The sequence below is a fragment of the Echinops telfairi genome, unplaced genomic scaffold (genome assembly GCF_000313985.2).
Source record: "Echinops telfairi isolate 266 unplaced genomic scaffold, ASM31398v2 ScPeMD7_23;HRSCAF=83, whole genome shotgun sequence".
NCBI lineage: Eukaryota > Metazoa > Chordata > Mammalia > Afrosoricida > Tenrecidae > Echinops > Echinops telfairi.
In genome coordinates, this window is record NW_022103920.1 from 75,654,838 (window position 1) to 75,679,245 (window position 24,408).

Genomic DNA, 24,408 nt, shown 5'->3' on the forward strand with positions numbered 1-24,408 from the left:
CACCCCGTGTGTTCTACAGATGGGGCCTCAGCAGCGATTCACACAGGCCCGCACGTTTTATCTGTCGCACAGATGTTCCATCTTGTGTTTTCGAGCCAGCAAAGCAACAGCTCGACTTTGCGGGAGGATCACCTCCAGATGTTCAGCCAAAGAGAGACGCTGCTGCCCCACTGAGAGTAAGCAGACGTCCTCCCTGCCTCTGGGGCCACTCAGTGGCAGCACACATCAGAGAAGGGCATTATCCGACACCACCTTTCTATGGTCATATTTGTAGTCCTACAACCCCGAGAGAACAACATAGCCAGAATGCCACGCCTTTCCAAGGCAATGGCCAGGACTTCACAGGTAGTACCATGTCACGTTGTTGCTTTTATTTTTTTTAATTTCATATATTTTAAATAAGCCCAACCTGACAGTCAGGATTTCTCTGTAGATTTCTTTTCTTTGTAGACTTTCCTCTCACTGATGTTAATTGCTCATTTTTTCACTCTGGCAAATTTGGCTGTTTAAAATTAAATAGCTTTAGTCAGTATCCATATTACGAAGTGCACTTTAATTCTCTCTATGCATTGATAGTCTGCTATACCAGCCCCTGGGGGACCTATTCATCTCTTTGGTATTTTGTGAAACATCACAGAGTTCATTTTATTTCAGAGATGGTAAAATGTGGACACTAATATTTGCTTCATCATCCTGGAGGAAAACGTGTCAAAGAATTGCTAAACTGTTGCCCTGGCATCAGTCAGTTCTGACTCACGATGACAAAAATTGTGTCCCTGTGAAACTGTGTCCCATAGGGTGATTTTCCACAAGTAGGTCACCAGGTTTCTCTTCGGAGATACTGCTCTATAAATTCTACAGTCCAGCATAATAGCCAGCAGCCTAGACCATGAACTGTTGCTGTCAGGTGATGCTGAATCGGTTCGGTCTCTTGGCCAGCCTTTGTTCGACAGAAGGAAATTATGCCTGGATCAAAACCATTCTTACAATTGTTGGTTGAACCCAAGGGTCAGCCCTATGTCAGTCCACTTCATTGGGGGCAGGGCTCTTTTTCTCTGACCCTCTACTTGACCGCCGCCATGTGTCTGTTGGTATGTTGTACTGTGGAGGCATCCGCCTTGCCGTGAGGCTGGAAGCACTGTCAGATACCGGCAGGCTCACCCAAGAAGAAAAGGTCTCAGCGGAGCTTCCAGACTAAGAACTGACTTGGGAGAAGGAGTAGTGAACACGATGACCTGCAACAGTGGTTCTTGACCTGGGGGTCACGACCTCTGGGGGGGGTCGAACGACCCTTTCACAGGGGCCACCCAATTCATGACAGTGGCAAAATGACAGTGATGAAGTAGTAACAAAAATAATTTTATGGTTGGGGGGCACCACCACATGAGGAACTGTCTGAAAGGATCGCAGCATTAGGAAGGTTGAGGACCACTGACCTGGAGGAAGTAGAGTTTGGGGACTTTCATTTGCTGATGAGGCTCAACTCAAAACGAGAAAAAATACTGCAAACATCTGTTAATAATAGGAACATTGAGGGAAATGGAGTATGAAACTAAAAATCAAGCTCGCTGCCATTGAGTTGATGCCAACTCATGGCGACCATTTAGGACAGGGGAGAATTGCCTCTGTAAGTTTCTCCTTGTGTGGGTACAAAGCCTTGACTTTCTCCCATGGTTGGTTGATAGTTTCTAACTGCTAACCTTGCACTTAGCAGCCCAGTCCATGTGAGTCTAGAAAAATTGGGAGTCATAAAAAAATGAAATGGAATACATCCAAGGCATTAATGAGCTGAAATGGACTGGTATTTGACCATTTAAAATCAGATAATCATATGCTTTACGCTGCTGGGTATTCTTGGACAAATTCAAGAGGAATATGGTTGAATTCATTGTCAAAAAGGACATTTCAATATCTGTACTATGGTAATATCTAAAGAAACATTTGGAAATCCAGTTAATAATTATTATTCAAGTTTGTATACCAACAACTAAAGCTAGTGATGGAGAAATTGAAGAATTCTATCAACTTCTCCAGCCCGAAATTGAACCAAAATACAATCAAGATGATAGTGATTGCCTTTTGGAACAACACAGAGGAAGCTACCTAGAGACTAGAAGAAACCTACATTTGTAAACATAACCATTACAAAGAAGGTGACCCAACAGAATGTGCAGACTATGGAACAACATAATCAAATACCACATGCAAGTAAAATTTTGCTGAAGATGATTCAACAATAGTTGCAGCAGTACTTCGACAGAGAGCTGCCAGATATTCATGCCAGATTCTGAATAGGACTTGGAATAAGGGATATATCATTGTTGAAGTCAGACAGATCCTGGCTGAAAGCAGAGAATACCAGAAAAAAAAGTTTACTCATGTTTTATTACCTATGCAAGGGCATTTGACGGTGTGAATCATCATAAACTATGGATCACGGTGAGAAACCTCGGAATGCCGGAACACTTCACTGTGTTCATGGGAAACAGGGACATGAGCCAGGAGGCAGTGACATGATCCGAGCAAGGGAATGCTAACTGCATGGATTAAAATAAGAGAGGAGTGCATTTGGTTGTATCCTTTCAGCATACGGGCTCCATCTGGAGACTGAACAAATAATTAAGAGAAGCTGGATTCTCTGAGGAAGAACAGCATTGAAGTGCAGGAAACTTAGTAGCAACCCAAAATATGCAAATGGCACAACCTTGCTTACTGAAAGTGAGGAGAACTTGAAGCCCTTGCTGAAGAAGACAGTTTTCAGTGGTATGGATTGCCACTCAATTGAAGGAAAACAAAAGTCCTCCCAACGGGACCAATCAATAGCATCATACATACTGAGAAGCGATTCAACTCCGGACCTGTATGGGGTTTGAATCCACCATCAATACTCATGGAAGCAGCAGTCAAGAAATCAAAGGACACATTGCATTAGGTAAATCTTTAAAGGGTTGAAAAGCAAGGAGGTCACTTTGAGGACTAAGGTGCACAGACCAAAGCCTTGGTAAATTCGATGGCCTCATGTGCATGGCAACGTTGGACATTGAAGAAAAAAAGACCAAAGAAGAATCAATGCGTTTGAATTATAGTGCTGGTGAAGAAAGTTCAAAGTACTGCATGTTGACATTAAAGGAAAATCAAACAAAACCCCACAAGGATCTGTCTTAAAGGAAGCAGAGCCAGTATGCACCTTGGAAGCCAGGAAGGCTAGACCAATCCCTGGTAAAGACACCAGGCTTGGTGAAGTGGAGGGTCTGTGTAGAAGAGGAAGATCATCAAAGAGATGCACTGACACAGTAGCTGCAGCAATGGGCCCCAGATCACGTCAATTGTAAGGATGGCCCAGCCCTGGGCTGCGCTTCATTCCGTTGGACCTAGGATCGTCAGGAGTCAGAACTCGCAACTCGCAAGTGGCCCCTCACACCAGCTTCTGCTTTGTTGACCATGCTGTCTCTCTGGAGATGGTTTTCTCCTGATAACACGCCTGCTTCACCGTCCTCAGGGATAGGAATCTTGCTGGCTGAACTTCTTCCAACAGATTTGCTCCTTCTTCTGGCAGCGCAGGACAGAGCTGATATTCTGTGTCAGCACCAAGATTCAAAGGCATCAGTTCTTTCAGTGTTCCTTATGCATCGACCAGCCTTTGCATGCACATGAGATGACTGACAATACCGTGGGTGGGGCAAGCATACCTTATTCCTGAAAATTAAACATCTGTTTCTTAATATTTTAAATAGATCTCTTGCCGCACGTTTGCCCAATGCAGTACATCATTTGACACATTGTAACTTCTTCTGTGGGTGTTGATTATGAAGACGAGTAAAATAAAATTCATGATCATTCCAGTCTGTACTTTCTTTAACATGATACTGCTTAATAGTACGATTGTGAGTCTTTTCACTGTCCCCACCCCCAGGCGGAACGAACAACAGAAATGTGGGTGAAAGGAGACAGTGAATGGTGTGAAATATAAAAATAATTTATAAATTATCAAGGGTTCACGAGGGTGGGAGAGTGGGGAAGGAAGGGGGAAAAGCCAGCTGATACCAAGGGCTCAAATAGAAAAAAAAATGCTCAAGGGGAGTCCCTCTGGGACATGGGGGTTCAGTGAATGGTGGGACCCTTTGCTGGTCATGCCAACACAGTAGGGGATGCTGGACCCCTCCAGGGTTTCCCTATGGGCTCCAATACATTTCTTCCCTTTTGTCCAAAAAAAAAAGCGGGGGGGGGATGTTTTGGAAATGATAATGGCAACATATGTACAAATATGTTTGATACAATAGATATATGGATGGTTATATGAGCTGTAAGAGCCCCCAATAAAATGATTTATTAAAAATTTTAAAATAAATAAAATGAACAGAAAGGCAATTCAAGATAAAATCAATCTTATAAACCACGAAATTATTGTAAAAATTCTGAGTACTTTTATTTCTTTATGTTCAGGTATAATCCATATTGAAGGCTGTTGTATTTGATTTTCAATAGTATGTGTTTCAAATCTTCTTCACCTTCATCCTTCAATATTGTGTCAACTGCATATTGCAGGGGCTTTGATATGTTTTCTCCAATCCTGATTGTGTGTTTATCATGTAGTCCAGCTCCTCAGATTACATGCTCAGCATACAGACTGCATATGTATAGTGAAAGGATACAACCTTGACACCCCTTTTCCTGAATTTGAACCCCTTGTTCTGTTCAAAAAACTGACTTTGGGTCTATGTCCAGTTTCTGCATGAGCACAAGGAAGTATTCTGAAATTCTCATTTTTAGCAGTGTTATCCATAATTTCTTATGATCTACAAAGTTAGATAGCTCCATCTAGTCCCTAAATCACACGTAAACATCTTTCGGCTACTCCCTGCTTTCAGGCAAGAGCCATCTGACACCACAAATGATTACCCTCATTCTGTGTCTTCTTCTAAATCTGCCTTGAATTTCAGGCACTTTCCTTTCGATGAATTGCTGCAGCCAATTTAAAATTACCTTTAATCATCATTTTAAAGTATGATACTATGCATTAAGTTTCTGTATGTTTTTAGGGTACAGCAAGATGTTACCTAATGATATTGGTAAGGGAAACGAGCAATAGCAAGCCCATGCCTTCTTGAAATGTGTATAATAGAGGGAAAGAGAAACCATTATTATTGGAAACAAATAAAGCAATAGAATGTCACAGAGTGATAAGGACTCTAAAGAAGATGTATGAGGGGGTAACCCCCAGATGGATTTTTTTTCAAAGCTATGTCTTTAATTTTTTTTTTTTTTTACAAACCAAGCTTATCACCTTCAAAGTATTCTTCATTACACTGAATACATTTTTCAAATCTGCGATCACATTCTTGGAAATATTATTCAAACTCATGCATTTGGATGGCTGACAGGACCTCCCTCATTTTTTTCTTCACCTCTTCTATCTTGTCAAATGACTGTACTTTTGTGTCCCTCTTCATTCGAGGAGACAAAAAGAAGTCGCATGGATGGAGGTCAGGCACACTGAGATGGCTGTGTTAGCAGGTGGATGGTCATGGTGGCAAAACTGGTCCCCCATCTGCCATAAATCAGGCCTTTTTTGTTGCACACTGTTATGCAATCTTTTCATAACCTCTAAATAGAAAGCTTGATTAACAAGCTGACCTGGTGGAACGAACTACAAATGCACTACGAGTTAACATTTTTGTCCATCTGGGAAGTTTACAGATGTCTAGAATGAGGTTTATCATCAAGCAACATTTCACCTACCTTGTATACTCATGTGTAAGCTGAGTTTTTCAGCACATTTTTAATGCAGTCTTTGTGGTAAAATTAGGTGCCTCGGCTGATATTCTGGTCAGCTTATACTCAGATATGTACAGTATTTTGAAATGAGAAAACCATTCATACACTTGAGTTTTTCCCATAGTGCTGTCCTTGTAAGCTGTGTTCAACATCACAACTGTTTCTGCGGAATTTTCCTGAGCAGGAAACAAAACTTCACAGCCACAAGCTGATCCTTTAAATCAGCCATCACACGCACAAAAAATCAATATTTGAGTGAAACTGCTTTTATGAAAAAATTCACTGTAACCAGAGAGAACCTTCCCAGGCAACACCACTGGGTGCACTAACTCAGAGCAAGTTGCTGTATGCTCGCCTAGCGGGGAAAATGAATAGTACAAAAACTCTGCCCAGTGCAATTCGGAATGGTTTTAGTTTTGTTTTTGGTTTTGGGGAGGGGTGTATCTCATATTAAACAGACAAGGGACATCAGACTGATATGGAGACAATCAGTCATGAAAAGATTTGAAGGAGTAAAGAGAACACAGTGATGGAACAAGATTGGCATGTAATTGGGGCAGCCAGGACTGAAGTATATGAGAGAGAGAGAGACATAGATCAGAGAAGTAGATGGAGTCAGTTCATAGAAATACTGCAGAACCTTTTGAAGGATTTGGTTCTCATGTTTAGCGTAATGAAAAAGGCATTGGACAATTGAAAGAAAAATTGGATGTTAATGAAATGCTGTTTAAGAAACTGCTATTAGAGCTATTGTAAGAGAATGACTGTAGGAGGCAGGCGGGGAGGGGGAGGGGAGCTAAGAGGCAAGCAGGAATCCCAAAGAATTGGTCCAGTCAGGTAGTTGGAGCAGGAATTGTGCCCCTTGAGGAACACAGTCAGAAGAACGGAGATGGGAAAAGTGTCCAGGTACAGGTTGTATTGTAGAGATTGAGTTGCCAGGGACTTGCTAATAGACTGAATGAGAAGGAATGAATAGACAAGTTTCTAGCTAGGGTTTTATGTAGCTATAAAACTATGTAAAGCAAACACTTTGATTTCTGCAATTGGATAATGCTATTTACTAAGATGAAAATCACTAGGTGGGCTGTGTAGGTAGGAGGGAGGGTAATAAAGGTTAAATTTGAGCTGCTCACCATTTCAAAGGGCCTATGACAAATTCTAGAGCCAAACAGAGAAGTTAAGTCAGCCAAAGATGTAATTCTGAAGCTTAGTGGAAACAGGAATTATGATGATTCAATTGTCATCAGAATCTAGATGCTTTCAGAGGAGAATGTAGATTGGAATCAAGGTCTGTTGGGTCCTGCTCTTTTTTAAAAAAAAAAATTAAAAAACTAGTTTTCTGATTATAAAGACTTGACTTCCCTTGGTGACTTGACCCTATCTTTTTAAAATAAGGGTTTATAGGACATTAGTAGAAATGTGAAGACTACACAATTTTATGTCTATATGATTCTTACACATAAGTTACTGTTTGGTGTTGAGGAAGTTTACTTTTGCTAACCTTTATGGAATTTTGTTGTTGAGCTTAGATGATTTTTACCATTTGGTTAAATAGTGGAGAGCAAAGATATCGATTCTAAAGGGAGCCTAAAAGAGGAAGTGAGGATAATGAAGAGTTCACTGTGAATGGAAGCAGTGTGAGGGGGGTGTGGGAGGTCGAGGGAGGTGTCAATTAGTGAATGAGAGAGTTGAAAGGGTGCTAATGAGAATCCTCCAGCAGAGAGGGGATGAGCATACACTAAAACTGCAAAGAGGACTTGGCAGAGGAATTGACAAAAGATGGGAACGCAGCCCTTGCTTCCATTGTAACAGGAGAGAGAGAGACTGCTCAGTACATTTGGTGGGGATGGGATGTTGAGATTCGATCCTGATTGTTTTTTTCTGAGTGATGTCGAAGCAAAGTCTTGGTAGAAGGTGAAAAAGAAGCAGAGCTATTGCAAGAAAGCTATTTGAAGAAAGAGGAGGTGGTATGAAATATTAGGGGGCTTTAAAAAATGTGTGGGCAATCCCATTATCTTTCCTTTGCATGTTTCCATGAATTTTTTGAAGCCCTCATCCTCAAGAGAGAGTGAAAATGAATTAGCAGGAAGATTGGGGTGTCAGGCAGTAGTGAACGGTATCTTTAAGGCGTGTCAGCAGGAATTTAAAAAGAAACACTCAATGAACTTGATTGCCGATGGTTCCTATATTCACCAAGAGTAGCAGTTTTAGCTGTCTACAAAGAGCAGGGAGGTTGAAAGTATACACTGGAGAATGTGTAAGAACCACACACACATAACCTAGTCCCGCAAGGGGTGGAAGTGAAACCGAGGTCAGAATACTTTGGGGAACGAGCAAAAGGAACGGAATGGCATCTGCAACTGGGATTTGGGGAGTGCAGTGTTGAGGAAGACTGTGCCTCAAGTTTGTTCATAGTGTTGGAGCTGCAGCAGAGTGAAGAAGAGATCTTGGAGTTTTGGAAGCCACGGCACTGAGGGTAGAGAAGGCAGTGTTGGCACCGAGCACAAGGAAGAGAGAACTCAGACGGAAAAGTCTTGACTTAGCGGGTCGGGTCTGGTGTGGTTGCTTGGTTCCTGGATATTCCCTGCAGTGCCTGCTACCCAGAAGCTGCTGATGGCGCAGCGTCACCCTCCAGCAAGCAGGGACTCCTGATTGCCTTTCCTGGACTCTGGCCGTATGCTCTCTGGCTGACCCTTCATAAATGGCCCTCCACTCCTGTCCTCTGGCCATACATCCCATGAAGTTTTAAAAATTATTTTTATTTTATTTTTTCTGCTGTCCCGACCAAGGCTCTAGTGAGCAGGGTTTTTGTTTGTTTGTTTGTTTTTGAACACCTGTCTATGGTGTTTGCTTGACTTACAAGTGACCTTGGCCCACCAGCTCTGATGAGTAAGACTCTGTGACATTTTTTTCCGAGCTAAATTCTAGTAGTGTGAAGAAAGTTTCCACAGCGAGGGGAGCATCCATTCAGAAGACAAATGGTCAGCCATTCTCCTCCAGAGAGTGCCTCTGAGGGGCCCTTGAAGCCTCTCTCCCCTGGCTAATACATCCTCTCAAATAAATCTCTTTCCCATAAAATCTTCTTGCCTGCTCTTTTACTTAATCTGGAAGTGAGTGATAGCGGTAGGGGTTGCAGGACTGACAGACTAATAGCTTCTCTTTCTCTCCTCCTCTCCCTCTCAGCCCCTCTCCCTCTCTCCCCCTCCTCTCCTTTCCCCCTCTTTTCCTTTGCTCCCCCTTCTCCCCTGCTCTCTGTAGGATGTGCAGCTGGTTGTCACCTAATGCCCCTGTCCCTGGGGTTCAGCCAAAATCCAGACAACAGATAACATTTCAGTTACAATCCAGTGTGCTTTCTCTGATGTCAGTGCCTTCAGACTATATCTATATATTCTCTCATAGCCAATTAAAATGGACAATTATTTTAATAAGCATTCAGGATTGACTCCTTTCTCTAGAATTTCAGCTATTTACAAAGCATTACGTATTCATTGCAGAAGAGTCTGGTTGGCATTCAGAATTGGTAGGAAAATTCCTTTCTTTAAAGGCATGTAAACCTTGATGAGACAACCACTCTCCTGCTGACTGCTCAGAAATATAGAAGCTAGATCGTAGGCACAGTGAAATTAATTTTTAAACTTCCCTTCTCCATATTGATTAGTACATACTCTTATTGTCAGGTGTCGTTGAGTCAGTACAACAGAATGGACTGCCCACACCACCCTTACAATCGTTGTATTCTAGCCCATGGTTGCAGCCAATGTGTCTATCCATCGACTGGAGGTTTTCTTCTTCTTGGCTTATCCTCGACTTTACCCATCATGATATCTTTCTCTAGGGACTAGTCCCTCCTGAAAACTTATCCCAGGTATGTGGGATGAGGTTCACTGTCTTCTCTTCTGATTAGCATCCTGGCTGTACGCCCTCTCTTAGTCAAGGTTCAACATAACTCAGCCGCATCTGCTTCAGGTTTGAAACCATTAAGTCATCTTTCTGAGTTACCGTGTGATGTGTCTTATTTCTCTAGATTATTACTCTCCGCTCAAATGCATGATTAATCATGACTCCCTCTCCCCCAGCATCTTCCAGAATTCTCTCCCTGGCTTCCTGTGCTCAAATTCCAGCAGCCTCCATTCAGTTTTTCAGATGCACCAGAGGCTCTGGCCAAACCCAGGGCATCCGCTCCCTGCGCCTCATACCCCAAGTGCGCTCCACCTGTACTGCCACCTCCGCGCCACTCTTCACACACGTGTTGTCCGCCATCTCAGAAGTGCACTTGGAGTCTGTAAGGCCGGACACTTCAATTGTACCATCCCTCTGTTGTAGCCCCACTCAGACCAGTGTTTACATCAGAAGGGTAAGGAATCTGGAGGTACCCCCACCCCCACCCCGTGAAGCTATTTTTTTGCATGAAGCCCTCCATTTTTGTCCCCTCACCCCCACACCTGTCGGGTCCCTGTCCTGGTGTTGCTTGCGTGCTCTGCATTCGGTTCCGACCAGTAGCCGCCCCACCGCCCAGCCTCTCCCGGTGCTTTCCAGGGAGCGGTCGCTGCGGAGCCCGGCCCTCGGCCACTGCAGCACGAGGGCTCTTCGCACACCCCTGCGTCTAGGTCTCAGCACATTGCACCGCAAGGAAGCCTTCCTAATAGTCTTAGCGCCGGTCACGTGCTCCTCAGCCAGCCCGCATTTTCAAGCATTGGTCATATGTCTTCGTTACGTAGCGCCGCCATAATAGAAACACTGCAAACGGACTGTTTTAACAAGCCGCTGACTTTGATTTCTTACAGTTTAGGAGGCTTGGGGTCCGCTGCTGTAGGGGCTGACTTCAAGGGAAGGCTGTCTTTTTCTGTTGGGCCTGGTGGGGGGTCATTGATGCTTCAGCTTCTGCCCTGGTTGAAGTTCACAGGGCTTGTCATTTTGTTACGTTTCTGGAGTCGGCCAGACCTCGGTTCTTGGCTTCCCACGATGAGAGAATTTGTGCCGAAGCCCGTTTTGTAATCCACGTGGTTTTCTGAAGGACAGGACAAGTGTCAGGTTTTACAGTCTCAAAGGGGTTCACCACTGGGCCCGAACAACCACGTGGAAAAGAGGACCCACACGGCAGGCCTTTGGGTGGGGGAATCCTGGGGGGGCCAGGAGCCCAAGAACCCTAGAGACTGAGAGCATGTGAGCCCAGAGGCTGTGCACCCCTCTAGGTCCAGAGCTGGTTTATGCGCCCCAGCAGGGCAGGGGACCCTCCCTGTGTATATGCCTCTAACCAGGAGCAGGGTAAGAGAGAATCCCAGAGTGCACCCTGCCTCTTTTCTAGCCAGCCCCTGGCTAGGGAAGGCATGCTTGATGGTATTGGTTAGGCCCACCTGGGTGATGTCAGGAGCCTGGTCCTAGTTTGGCCTGCCAAGGTGTGCCTCCTACCTGGCTGGGGGCTTGAGTTTGCGCATGCTCAGTTTGGGGTCTTCATAGGTGTCTAATGGTTGCCTGATTTCTTTCCAACCTCCTCTATGGGGGCTTTTACAGTCATGGAAGGGACAACCCCCTGTCCCTAAGCTAGCTACCTAACAATTTCTCTTCTCTCCATTCTGCTTACTAGCCTGCATGTAATACCTTTATATCACAGTGGAGATTGACCCACGGTACGCCCTTTGCTAATCCCACCCAATTCATAGAACGCAGGCGATTGAAACCACAGGCATAGCGGTTAGGTTTTAATAGCACCTATTTTTGGAGACGTCATTCACTCCATTAAAATCTGCCCATTTGTCCTCCAAAACCCATGCGGTTGCTCATCCATAATACCATCTAAAAGTTGTAAATAAACTCCCAAGTCCAAAATCTTATCTCTGAATCACCAGTGACAAATATGGGTGAGCGCTGGGCATATTTTGTTTCATGGCAAGTTCCTTTCCATTTGCAAACCTGTGAGATAAAAGTTAACAAGATATCTGATTCCAAAGGACCGTGATCGAACAGGCACAAGATAGATATTCCCACTACAAATGTGCGAGGTTGGAGGGAGAGAAAGGCTAATGGAGAAGTCCCAAACCCAGCAGAACAATGTACATGAACTCTCTAGGTTTGCAAATGATCTTCTGTTCTTGAAGACCATCTGGATCATGACCTTGCCCTCTAGAGTGTGAGTGTGGACCTCACTCCCTCCTGGATCCTGGGAGGCAGCCTCTTGGCTCTGGGGTTACTTAAGCTACGCTCTCCAGGCCCGCTGGGATGCCAACCCTGCTCTCTAGAGTTTAGGCCGGCCCATTCATTCTCTTAGTCCACGAGTGGTGACCCCTCCCCTTAGTCCTGTCAGAACTTGTTCTTTTGCCCCAGGGACAGGGCATTCTTACCCCCTCAACCAGCTTTGGGCAGTGATCCTCACCCCCCAGTCAGGAATCAAGTTGGTGAAGATACAGCTCTTCGAAACTGAGGAGGTGCTGCCTCTCCTTGGACATGGAGAAGGTCTGCCTTTCTTCCTCGGCCCACCAGTGCCGGGGATGTCCAAGCTGCTCTAGGGAAGAGACTCTGTTCTTCCGCTTCTTCTCCTGTCCTTTCCTCTTTGGGGGGGACCAGGGCCATAACTCCCTTGGCCTAGTTCTGGCCTGTACAATTCCAAGAGGCCAGCAGAGTTTCTTCCTTCTTTTCCTGCCCCGTCACCTAAGCTGATGGGTGTCGTGCTTTGATAGTTGGTCAGAAAAGACTGTCATCGCATCCTTGGTGAACACTGTAGGACCTGCGTCCTAGTTTGTGCAGTAGGTTTTTGTTTTGTTCGTATGGAATCTTTTAGGTTCTAGTTTCATTTTACAAAGTTCATTTTAAGTCCATTTTTACTCTCCTGTCACATTTTACCGTCAGAAGGAAAGAAAGGCCATTAAGAAATCTCATCGTGACGTATCTAGGTTCGTCACTTAAAAGGGCTGCCTTCCACCCAGCATTCAAACATCGTTCATCCAAGTTCTCTGCCTCAGTGGAGAACGCTCCACTCGTCCTGCACTGAGTTATCGTGTGTTTCTTTCCAAGCCTGACAGGAAACACGGAGAATATGCACATTTCTAGGGAGGCTCTGGTGCCGGATGTCTTGGGTTCTCCGAGACTGTACAGACTCTCTAGTGCACCTCAGCCTCCTCCTGAGCCCTGCCCGGAATTGTCTTTGATGGCTGTAATTCCACTGAAAGACTTCTCAAGGCAGTCTAGGCCTTTACTTTTAGGCACTTTAAAAGTCTTCCTGCCTGCACTCAATTACCCCATTTCAAAACCACTTCCACAGTTTAGGTTAGAGCAGCACCCCGTTCCTCCTCTGATGAATTCTGTCTTGATTATTGGGTGCTGCTCTAACGGAACTGCCCCAAACGGGGGGCTCTAACACAGAGAAACCGTCGGAGCAGCTGCTGAGGCTGGAGGCTGGATCAGAGCTGCAGCTCCAGGGGAAGACTCCCTCCTCCCTCCAAGAAGGGCCTTGTCTCTGCGCTTCCTGTGCCTCACCAGTCTTTACTGGCCTGATAGCTAAAGCTCTTCCTCCTCGTCGCTGGCCAGCGCTTTTCATCTCTTTTCTAGCTCAAAAGGCATTGACTCAAAAACACCCACTCATTCTATTTTATTAACATGACAAAGACAATACATTCCAAAACTAGAGTCCTTCCCAAGGCATTGGGATTTACAGCCTTGTTTTTTAGTGGGTTGGGGGTGGGGGGCAGAGTGGACACACTTCAATCTATATCCTGGAAGTGCTTTTGCATGTTTGATAACGTTCTAGAAGACTGGACTATAAGCTCTACTAGGTAGAGCAGTGCTATCTCTCCAAATGCTTATCATCTCTCTTGAGCAAAGTTGCCCTCAACAAATAGCTGTTGCTGAACTGAGTGAGGACTGCTGGTAATACCACCTGCATGACCCTTTGACTTTGTTTCAAGTAGATCGTCCATGAGCCTTAGGAGCGTAAGGTGCCCGCCTTCACAATTTGCCTGCCAAGCTGTCAAACCTGTAAGCATGCCTTCAGGTTTAAAAGTCTAGTTAGGGGTGAGTGGGAGTCAAATTTGAAGTTTACATTTACAACCCTGTATTCATTGTAGTGGTGGTGTTCTAAGTGGATGAGGCTTGTTAGGGTAATTGGCCTGCTGCTGACATAGGCACTGACTCAGCAGCAAACTCTTAGCTGCTCTGGAAAACACAGCCCAAGGATTGCAGAAGATGATCAGTCAATAGGATCATTGTCAAATTAAACAAAGAGCCTATGTGAGTTGAAACCATCCTAGGAATCTCCCCCCATGTACTGAGATTCTGTATCATGGTGTTCTGCTGCTTTAAATTACATAGATTATAAATTATCTTTTAAACTCAGTAAATAGCTAATTTATATATTTCTGATGATTTAGCTTAACTTCATTTATAAAATAAAATTTTTAATAATTTTCAAGATATAGTGTCTTGTTTCCTTATTACTGAATTTCCACGTGTGTGTATCCATGAAACATTGTGCTGTCAACTGCCACTGAGTCAGTTCTGACACGGTGATCTCATGTACACTAGGTCCTACTCTGCCCTAGCCCTTTGTACAGTGCAGAACTTCAACACCATGATTCCTGTTTTTTACAAGTATGTGTACCAAAATGTTTTATCATTCAACGATATCGGTACAAGAGAATTCTATAGACAAGAAACACTGTTCATTTGAGGATAAGTCCCCACACATGGCTATCAGAGTTCTAGTTCATACACACAGGGTGTTATTTTTTGTTATGTCAGTGTTTAAGCCTGTCTCTATGTTCAGTGGAAGGCTGCAGACAAATTCTCTCAGTGATGCACTGGTCTTAGTCTCCTTAGGGTGTCTTCCCCCCCAAAAAAGATCTAATCAAAACAGTGATTTGCAGAGGATCTAAGCTAGTTAGAGTCAAGGCACAAAGCAGGGAGGTCAACTCAGGAAGTTATGGTGACTATATTTTTGAGATTCCAAAGGATAATCTTGATAGATTTTTCTCCAAGGACACAGGATGCTCACATTGCCTACTATGAGAAGTTTTAAGAAAGTTGAAAACTGGGTGGGTGAGATAGAGGGCCAGGAATGTTGACCATGGATTTATTTCCCATCTTGACAATGCACCTGCTCATTCCTCTAGGGCACCACGGATTATCCTGGGAGAATTTCAGTGGACAAATATACTCCATCAAGCCAACAGCCCTGATTGTGCCCAATAAAATTCTTCTTGTGCCCCCCAAATCATAAAACATTTAAAAGGGATACAACTGACCTTTAAAGATGCCAAACCTGCCAGTTTTACATGTAATTCAGAGAGCACAGAGTCCACTGAGAGCCAAAGCGAAGAAAACACTGCCTTCAGAAATGTGTAGAGCTAGGTAGAGGACATATCCAGAATTTATAGCTACACATCTTTATAGTTTTGTTTAATAAACATTTCTGCAGTTTTATAGAAATACTTTTTGACTTACCCTCAAGTAAGTGTGTCTAGTTTTGGGGGTTTTTTCCTCTTCTTTCTTTCTTTTTTAAAATATTGTTTAACCTTTATTGAAAAATGAGATTGAGGAAGTTTTTCATTATCCGTTTTCCTCTTTTGAGAAAAGCTATATTCCCAGGCTTGTTTGGATTAAATCAACTCAGTAAGACCAGATCTTGTAAAAGTGTCATGGTTTCTCTGAGGGGATGCTGGCGGTCCAGAGGGAGACACCATTATTTATTGTTTCCCATTTTCCTAGTGTGTTTAGGAATAATCCGTTTAAAGTCAGACCACTCTTAAAAATCTCTACCGTTGCCAGCATATATGGACATCGTGGGATTGCTTTACATTTAGCAAGACTGAGGAAGTTTGTTGCTTTCAAACGCATTCCGCCATTAACGGTCACAGTTTAGAATTCAGTAAACCCTGAAGTAGAGTCATTAGAAGTCAAACTGTGTTTTGCTTCTCTGTTATCACCAAGAACAACTGAATTTTGAACCCCTAAAAAACTCTCTTCTAGCTGCTTTCGAAATCTATTGAACAACTGAAGCAACCAGGCAGTCACCTGGAGGAAGCAGAGGAAGAGCTTCAAGGGGACCAGGCGATGCAGGAAGACAGAGCGCCCTCTAGTGGCAACAGCACTAGGAGCGACAGCATTGCTTGTGTGGATGACACACTGGGACAAGTTGGGGCTGTGAAGGTCAAGGAGGAACCAGTGGACAGTGACGAAGATGCTCAGATCCAGGAAATGGAATCTGGGGAGCAGGCTGCTTTTATGCAACAGGTAATAGGCAAAGATTTGGCTCCAGGATTTGTAATTAAAGTCATTATCTGAACATGAAGTGAATCGTAGGTTTTAGTAAGTGGATACTACGTCCTATCAGTTTATAGCTCTGGATGATTTGTTTTTAGCGTTTAAGGATTCTAAGACAGACATGTGACAAATATGTCTCTCAATATGAAGATCTCTATACAGACATCAAAGTTGCATTGACCCTCTGTTGTTGGGCGCCAACAAGTCCATTTGGACTCAGTATGGCCCGATGTGACAGTATAGAACTCCTCATCGGGTTTCCTAGGCTGTAATCTTTATGGGAGCTGGTCCCGGAGTCTTTGCTCCTGCAGAGCCTCTGAGTGCGTTTGAACTGCAGACCTTTTGGTTGGCAGTCGAGCGCTTAGCCATTGCGCCATCAGGGCTTCGTAATGAGACTCTACTGGTAAGGAAATACCTGTTACACTAAAGGTATGCTACATAAGTGTCCAAGTCATTCGTAGGCTTTCTCTTCATCCCGAAGGCTGCCACGCCAATTACTTCTAAGGAGAACCAAACTCCAAGGTTGTTTTTGTTTATCTGTTAGGTCATTGACTGCTGGATAGAATTTCCCAGTCTGATCAATGAAGCATTTTATTAGTTTTGATTTTGAGGGACAGGTCAAATGCAGTTTTCATAGCCCTGTACATAATGTATCATACTACAGTCTTGAACACTGTTGAAGATAGTCTGCCCCTCCCTTCCTCTCTCTCTTTTTGTTAAGTGGACATGTGCTGGTGGCCGGGCCAGTAGTCAGTTTAGGTTTGTGTGTAGCTTGCAACTGAGACTCTTAGGAATAGAGGTGGTTTAAAAACACAGAGACTCAACTTGCAGCACTGTTTTCAATATTATATTTAAGTTTCACTCTGCTCAATTTATTTTAGCCTTGTGTTGTTTGATGACATTGTCGATCGATAAAGATCAAATGGAGCAGATGCCAATATTGGCGAGGTGTGATATGCAGAACTGTGGTCCAATCAGATACTATATTTTATCTGAAAGTGCGAAAAACACAGCAACAATATGATTATTATCTGAGATGAATTTTTTTTTTAAAAAAGCACTTTTAAAAGAAGGTGTATCACATTTTATGAGTCCTATCACTAGTACAATTTCACAACAACACAGCATGTAACCGACTATTTTGGCAAATTAAAAAAAATGGAGAGACAGGTTTAATAAAAGAACCTACTTGTATATAACACACCTTCATAAGGACTATGTCTTTTGATGCCGTTAAATCCAAACAACTTTAAAGGCAACAGAAGACAATGTTTGTTTAAGTCAGTTCTTTGTCAGGTTCCTGCTGTTCTCCTACAGAAAAGTGATTCTACAAGGCTGAACAGGAAATGCCTTGTGGAAACAGGAAGTCCAAGTGATTCATGTACTGAGGAATGTAGGGGGGGAAAAATCTGAGCATAGCGTTTTACTCTTTATGGTTCTAAAGGGCACTCTATGAATTGATTGATTGTCTAAGAAAATAACACCACAAGTAGGGAAATTGTTAAGGAAGTTTTTCACTGGAACATTTCCTTCATATTCCTTTTGATGTTTACCTTGGTTTATAGGTTTACTTTTGTTAAGCTAGTTAAAGATTCATTGTATTCCACCCCCTTTAATATAGATAAGCCAAACTGACCTAGAATCTTTGTGAGTTTTTTTCTATCAAAATATATATATATATATTTCTAAATCTGAGGTATTTTAAGGTGTAGTATCCTGTTTCAGAGGAGATAGAGTGGTGTTTGCCAAATGTAGTCATTATTCAGCTGTATGTTACTGGCACATGTTGTTTACATTTTTCTGTGACATTTTAAAATATTTCTTAAAAATGTGACTGCTAAAGATACATTATCCTTTTTTAAAAAGTCTCCATGCAAATTAAAGTAACATAACTAGAAGTTATAAATTTTAAAACTTTTCCATATAATGAAAGTCCTTCTGATAAACTGACAAATAGCTCTAATAAGCAACACACTCTATCACCAATATATTTTGGTCAGTATATACCTTCTTATTAAAATGACTTTTTGTCTGTTGTTTTGCATTAAAAATATGGCATACCTAAGATAAAATTGTATATTTTTCCATTTCCCAAATATTCATTTTCCTTCAAAATCTTATTTCAATTTCATTAAAAAAAGGGATAGTGCATCTTTTAAAATACATTTTATTTGGGGAGGAACATGTGGCTGAGCAGACTTTTGTATAATATCTCTTCCAAGATATGTAATCACAAACAGAAAAAACCTATTTTTGATAATGTCATTTGAAAGAGCTTCATCAGTACAGTTGGTGGACTTGAATTGTTTGATTTGATAAGTTTTTGACTTTAATCAAGAAACTACCTGGAACCAGTGAAAAGGAAAGCTGGCCTCAAATAATCTTAGATCTAAATGATAAGTGTCTCTTACTTTACAAAATCTACTGTATTTATTATTATTTACACCCTTGAAGGTGATCTCTTGTTTTGTGTTGTAAATATATTGTCTGTATGTTTCTCTTTTTGCCTTCTGTTATAAGTCTCTTCCTTTCTCAAATAAAGTTTTTTTTAAAAGATCCCTTTTCAGACATTTGGCTTTGTGTAAACTTGATATATTTAACTGAAGTTGAAACTTGTCCACTAGGTCACGTACACCAAAATATATTGCCATTCTTTGTTGAAACAAAATAAAAATACAGATATTTTGAGCAGTTCCTTTTAATACCACTAATAATAATAATTTTAACAATAATGATTTTAAACCATTCTCACCAGACACCGTTAAATCGCAAACACGTAAAATGTAAAATGTGCAGCATTTTCATTTTCCCAGAGTGGCCTTTTTTTATGAAATGCTATCATCTTTGCTATTTAAATGAAAATATCCGTTTCTAAACATAAGATTTTATATAAACATATGTCAGTTATTAACTCTGTCTCTCTTTTAAAATTACTTTTTAAAAAGCTTATCATAATCCCTTGTATATAATAAGCACTCAATAAATATTAGAATGAATAACTTTCCATGTATCCACGTTAGTTACATCTTTTACAATGAGATAAAGGGAAAGGACATACATTTAAAGAGAAATGAAATCATCTCCCCTTATCTGCTAATGACTACTTAATACTAATGAGAAACCCTCAGGAACACAACTCCGGGCCAAGTGGACTGTCGCATATATGTTGCACATCACAGCACTCTTGGCTTCTCTTTGACCTGTTACTAGTAAGGGCGATCAGTGTATCCTTCATAATGGTTTATTTTCCTTCTGTTCTAGAGAATAATTGTTCTATATTTGCTGATGAGCCTAACCTACATGTTCATTGTGCCATATTATTAAGCCAATTTAAATCCACACCACGCTTACATTCGAATGTTAGTAGTTTGGCAGATGTCATACATAATGATAAGTATAAAATAAATAATTCCATAAATGCCAAAATGCAAAAATTTGGGTAGAATTTTAGAAATATTATTAATGCCACTCAACATTTCCTGAAATTCATTCTTGGGCAATAAAACTACAAGGGTAACTTTTAAAGTAGCTAGGGAAAGCAATCAGATAATTGCTTTATACCATATAGCTGATTTCCAATTGGACTGTTTTGATAAGAAGAATCAATTATTATAAACTTTTTTTTCCTCAAAAAATAGTCTTGCTAGGGTTTGTAATAAATAATGTATGTATGTTATTCTGGCAATACAAAGTCACTTTTTGTCAAAGAAAAGGGTTGGGGAAGTGCAGGTTTTTACTTTTCAGAGGTCCAGGATAACTCAAAAAACAAAAAAACAAACCGAAAAACGCCCACACTCGCTACATGGACTAGACCATCAAGTATTCCAATTCACAGCAACCCACTAGGACAGGTTCGCTCCGCCCTGTGGATTTCCAGACGGTAACTCTTTACAGGAGTCGAAAAGCCTTGCCTTTCTTGGTGGGGCTGGTGATTTTGAACTGCTGACCTTGCAACTAGCAGCCCAAGGCATAGTCACTACACTGCCAGGGCTCCTTGGTCTGAAATCGGCCCAGACCTACTCCCTATCCCACAAAGAATGTTGAAAAAATATTCACACATGATTTCTCTTTTTAATTAAACAGTACTCTAGAGATACATAGGTAGACAATATAATTTTTTAATTTGGCATGTCTGTGATTTTTAAAATAATTTTGACATAATTGTGATGACTGTAGTAGGCATAGAATATGGCTGTGCAGTGATGGGCTCATATTAAAATAGTTAAGGTTTAAAATATGAAGAAACTAATCAGAAACTTAGATGATAGAGAAGGGCACATTTGAGAGGTAGATTGTCATTTATTTTATTATTCCTTCTTCTCTGTTTTAAAGATATAGTACAGAGGACACTTCAAGGTCTTCGGTGAATAAAGTAGGTACTGGCAAGAAGAAGCGACTTATTTAGATGGCGCATGGTTTTTATTCTCCAGTTATATCTCATTTTATTAAAACTGCTTTGAGGCCGGTGCACAGTTGGGTTTAGACAATGAACCTTTATCCATCCTGACTTACAAAAGGGCTTCTGCTTTTAATGGTTGCTGTTAAGCAATGAACCAGGCACTGTTGAAAGCACGTTTGTCTGTGAACTCCGTTAGGCCTCATAACAACCTTCTAAGGTGGGTAGTGGTTTTTTCTGTTGTAGAGACAAGAGAACAGGAACCCAGAAAAATCCAGTAAGGCCAAGGTCACTGAGCTCATAGCCATCCAGCTCTGATTCGTCCCCAGGCAGCCACCTTTTCTTCAGCCTCGAGCACTGGGCTGTGACGAAAAAGCAGGACACCGCCCTTCTCTTTGCGTGCTTACCGGGTCAGGACTCTCCAGGTCCACGCAAGTCTTAAGGCTTGAGTTGCTTCTCTTCCCACCAGTTTTAACCAACCTCTTCCAATCAAGTCTCTTTCTGAAACTGTGCTGTGCCTGATGAGAATAAGATTGTTTCTAGTTGACAGATGAGCGGTCACATTCTGGCCCGCACAATCTTCCAGGCGTTTTCCTTCGGAGAATGGGTGCGCTCCTGTTGGATGAGGGCCAGTGTCGGATGAGCATGAAACAGAGGGCCTGCCTTCAGGATCAGCTTATCCATGTGAAGTGTTAATGTGGTAAATAGAGGCAAGATAGATCTGTCAGTTTATCCACGTGTAAGTTTGCATTTCAAGCACTGCATCTGCCACAGTGGTTAGATGCTCCACTGCTAACCTAAGGTCTGTAGTTCAATTCCAGTCGGCACACCACGAGTGAAAGAAGTAGCAGTCTGCTTCAGCGAAGACTGCTGTTGTTGTTGCTGCTGCTGCTGCTGTGTGTTGGGTGCTGTCCAGTGATTTCTGGCTCAAGGCAATCCTATGTACAAGAGAAAGCAATGCGACTTGGTCCTGCGTCAGCCGGCCCAGTGTTGCCATATTTAGACCCATTGTAGCCACCGTGTCAATCCATGAGGTTGAGTGTCTGTTTCCCTTTCTCTGTTGACCTTTACCAAATGTACTGTCTTTCTCCAGAAACTGGTCTCTCCTGATAACACGTCCCAAATATGAATGACAAAGTTTTACCATCCATCGAAAGTGCATTTTGACTATACTTCTTAGACAGCCTTATCAATCGGATGGGCAGTTCTACTTTCTTGTGTAGGGTCACTGTGAACTGAATGGACTTGTAGCCATGGGTTAAGCGTACACTCCAGTGGCATCAATTACATTCACATCATGCGATCATTTCCAAAACTCATCCGTCACCCCAAATGGCCACTGTATACTCATTAAGCTAGAACGAGTCTTCTCTGCTTCCTCCAGCACTTGGTAATCATTAGTAAAATCAAATTGTTCTCTCTTTGCCCTTCTGGATAGTTCACGTAAGTGGGATCATATCTGTCCCTTGATGCCTTGCCTATTTCACTTGGCATAATATTTTCAAGCTTCCTCTAAGTTAAGTATGCCTTAGAGCAGTGGTTCTCAACCTTCCTAATGCCGCAACTCTTTAATACAGTTCCTCTTGTGGTGCCCCCCAACCAAAAAATGATTTCCGTTGCTACTTCATAACTGTAATTTTGCTACTGTTATGAATCAGATGACCCCTGTGAAAGGGTCGTTCGACCCCCAAAGGGGTCACGACCCACAGGTCAAGAACCACTGCTTTAAAGCATCATTCCTCCTTAACAGTGAATAATATCCTATTGTGTTTCTCTACTATATTTTATTCATCCATGCATCTATTGATGGGCTCTTTGTTTCCATGTTTTAGATATTCTGAAGAATCTTGCTATTTAAAAAGATGTAAACATTGACAAACACGTATCTGAGATGCTGCATGTAAGTCCCTTGAGCCTATAGCTGTAGACTTTCTATGGTACTTCAAAGGAGCCCTCGTGGTGTGGTGGTGAATGAAGCATTCTGCTACTAACCGAAAGTTAAACCCACCAGCCACTCTGCGGAGCAAGAGATGTGGCAGTTCACTTCCATAGAGAGGACAGCTTTTGAAACCCTAGGAGTAGATCTACTCATTCTGTCCTATACTGTCACTAGCATTCAACATTGACTCCATAGCAATGGCTTTCGTTTGGGGGCTTTATGGTAGTTCAACATCTAGGGAACCATCAAACTTTTCCCCAGTGATGCGCCATCTGACATTCCCGTCAGCAGTGCATCCTGGCCCGGCCTGAGCAACACGTGATTGTCTCCACCACCACCACCCCACTTCTAGTGACTGTGAAGTGGTTTTTCATTATAGTGTCAGTTTTCATTTCCTTAATGACTATTTAGGTTAAGAATCTGTCCTTGTGCTAATTTTCAATTTGCATATATTTGGATAAATGTCTATGTCTATCCTTTTTCCATGTTTTTCAATCTAGTTTGTCTTTTGTTGTTGAGTGTGAGCGCTTGTAATATAGTCTAGATACATTACCTTATTGAGAGATGTAATTTACTTTTGGGGGGGCATTCTTTCGCTTGCCTTTCATTTTCCTGATTCTATCCTATGATGCACAAAACTTTTTAAATGGATTAATACCAACTTATCTGTTTTATTGCTCATGCTTTCAGTAACAAAACTAAAAATTGATTGTCAAATCCAAGGTTATGAAATGTATTCGTATGTGTGTGTCATTTTTTTTACCCCCTGAAAGTGTACGAACTTTAGCTCTTACATTTAGGAAATTGATCCATTTGATTTTTTATTTGTGTGAAGGTTTGCTGTGCTTCTGACTTCATTGGCTCACACGTACGGATCCAGTTGGTCATTTGTCTGTGGTCTGGAAGGAAACATCTGTTCCAGTATTTTATACACTTTATAATTAGGAGGGCTTTTTGTTGCAATTTTCAAAGTTGGTTTTTTTTTATGTATCCTGGATACTAGACAGTTATTAGATACATGTTTTGCCAATGTTTTTTTTCTATTTTCTACATTGCCACTTGATAGTGTTATTTGGTATGCAAAAATGTCTCATTTTAAAGAAGTATATATTTTCCTCTGTGATTTTAGCGTCAGATGTAAGAATCCATTATCTAATCAAACAGTATGAAGATTGGTACCTAAGTTTTTTTCTAGTAGCATGTATTAGTTATGACTTTGACGTCGTTGATTCATTTTGAGTTACAGTTACTGTTTTTTAGTAATATTCTCCAACACATTCGAGTAATGTATACTGAGCTAGTAATTGGACTCCATCTTCTGGTGGGTTGTCTTAGTTTTCCATTAGATTTCTCATCTTCAGATTGTCGGTTTTCTTGTTACTTCCCGGATTGCAAAGCTGTGTCTTGTTCCCCTGTGCTACATTATGAACATCAATATAAATCTACATTTATATAGATTGATAAACACTATGATGAATAATATAAACACTATGATGTTGATGTATTCGTTTATCTAATATAAACTGTGTGCAAACATTAGGGTTTTTCTTCTCTTTAAGGAATGCCCTTTTTCTGACAGTCTTTAAATTTTTTAATAAAAAATTCTTTCTGCGTTCCTATGGTATATGACTTCAGAGTTCTGCTTGGCTTACTCATTTTTGCCTGGAATTTCTTGCATTGAAATTTTAAGTGCAATGAATGTTAACCTCTGCTTTGGCCCTCGTGCCTCTGTTGACAGAATCCCTTCAAGATGTGCGCTGCTTAAAGCACAGGCCACTGGCCACATATAGTTCCAGGATATTTTAGAAATGTAACTGCTGTGCACTGAGATGAGTGGTAAATGTAAAGTGTACATTAAGTTTCAAAGGCATAGTATACAACCAATATAAATGTAACAGTCATATGCATCTTGTCTATCTGACCACTGTAAGCTCGAGATGAGCCAATTCTTCTAAGCCCCACGTTAGCAAAACAAATCCTAGCTCTGTTCCATTTTCCCCAAACGTCTCACCTTCCCAGGAGTCAAAACCTAAGTCAACCAATCCAT

General features: G+C 41.8%; 1 protein-coding gene across 1 annotated transcript in view; it reads left to right on the plus strand.

Moving 5' to 3' along the window:
• The window catches only part of HDAC9 (histone deacetylase 9), a 1,007,885-nt gene that overhangs the window by 591,464 nt on the left and 392,013 nt on the right, over positions 1–24,408 (plus strand). The window contains exon 11 of the mRNA XM_045288655.1: positions 15,733–15,996. Coding sequence (XP_045144590.1) covers positions 15,733–15,996 — 264 coding nt within the window. The remainder of the gene's footprint in view (positions 1–15,732; positions 15,997–24,408) is intronic.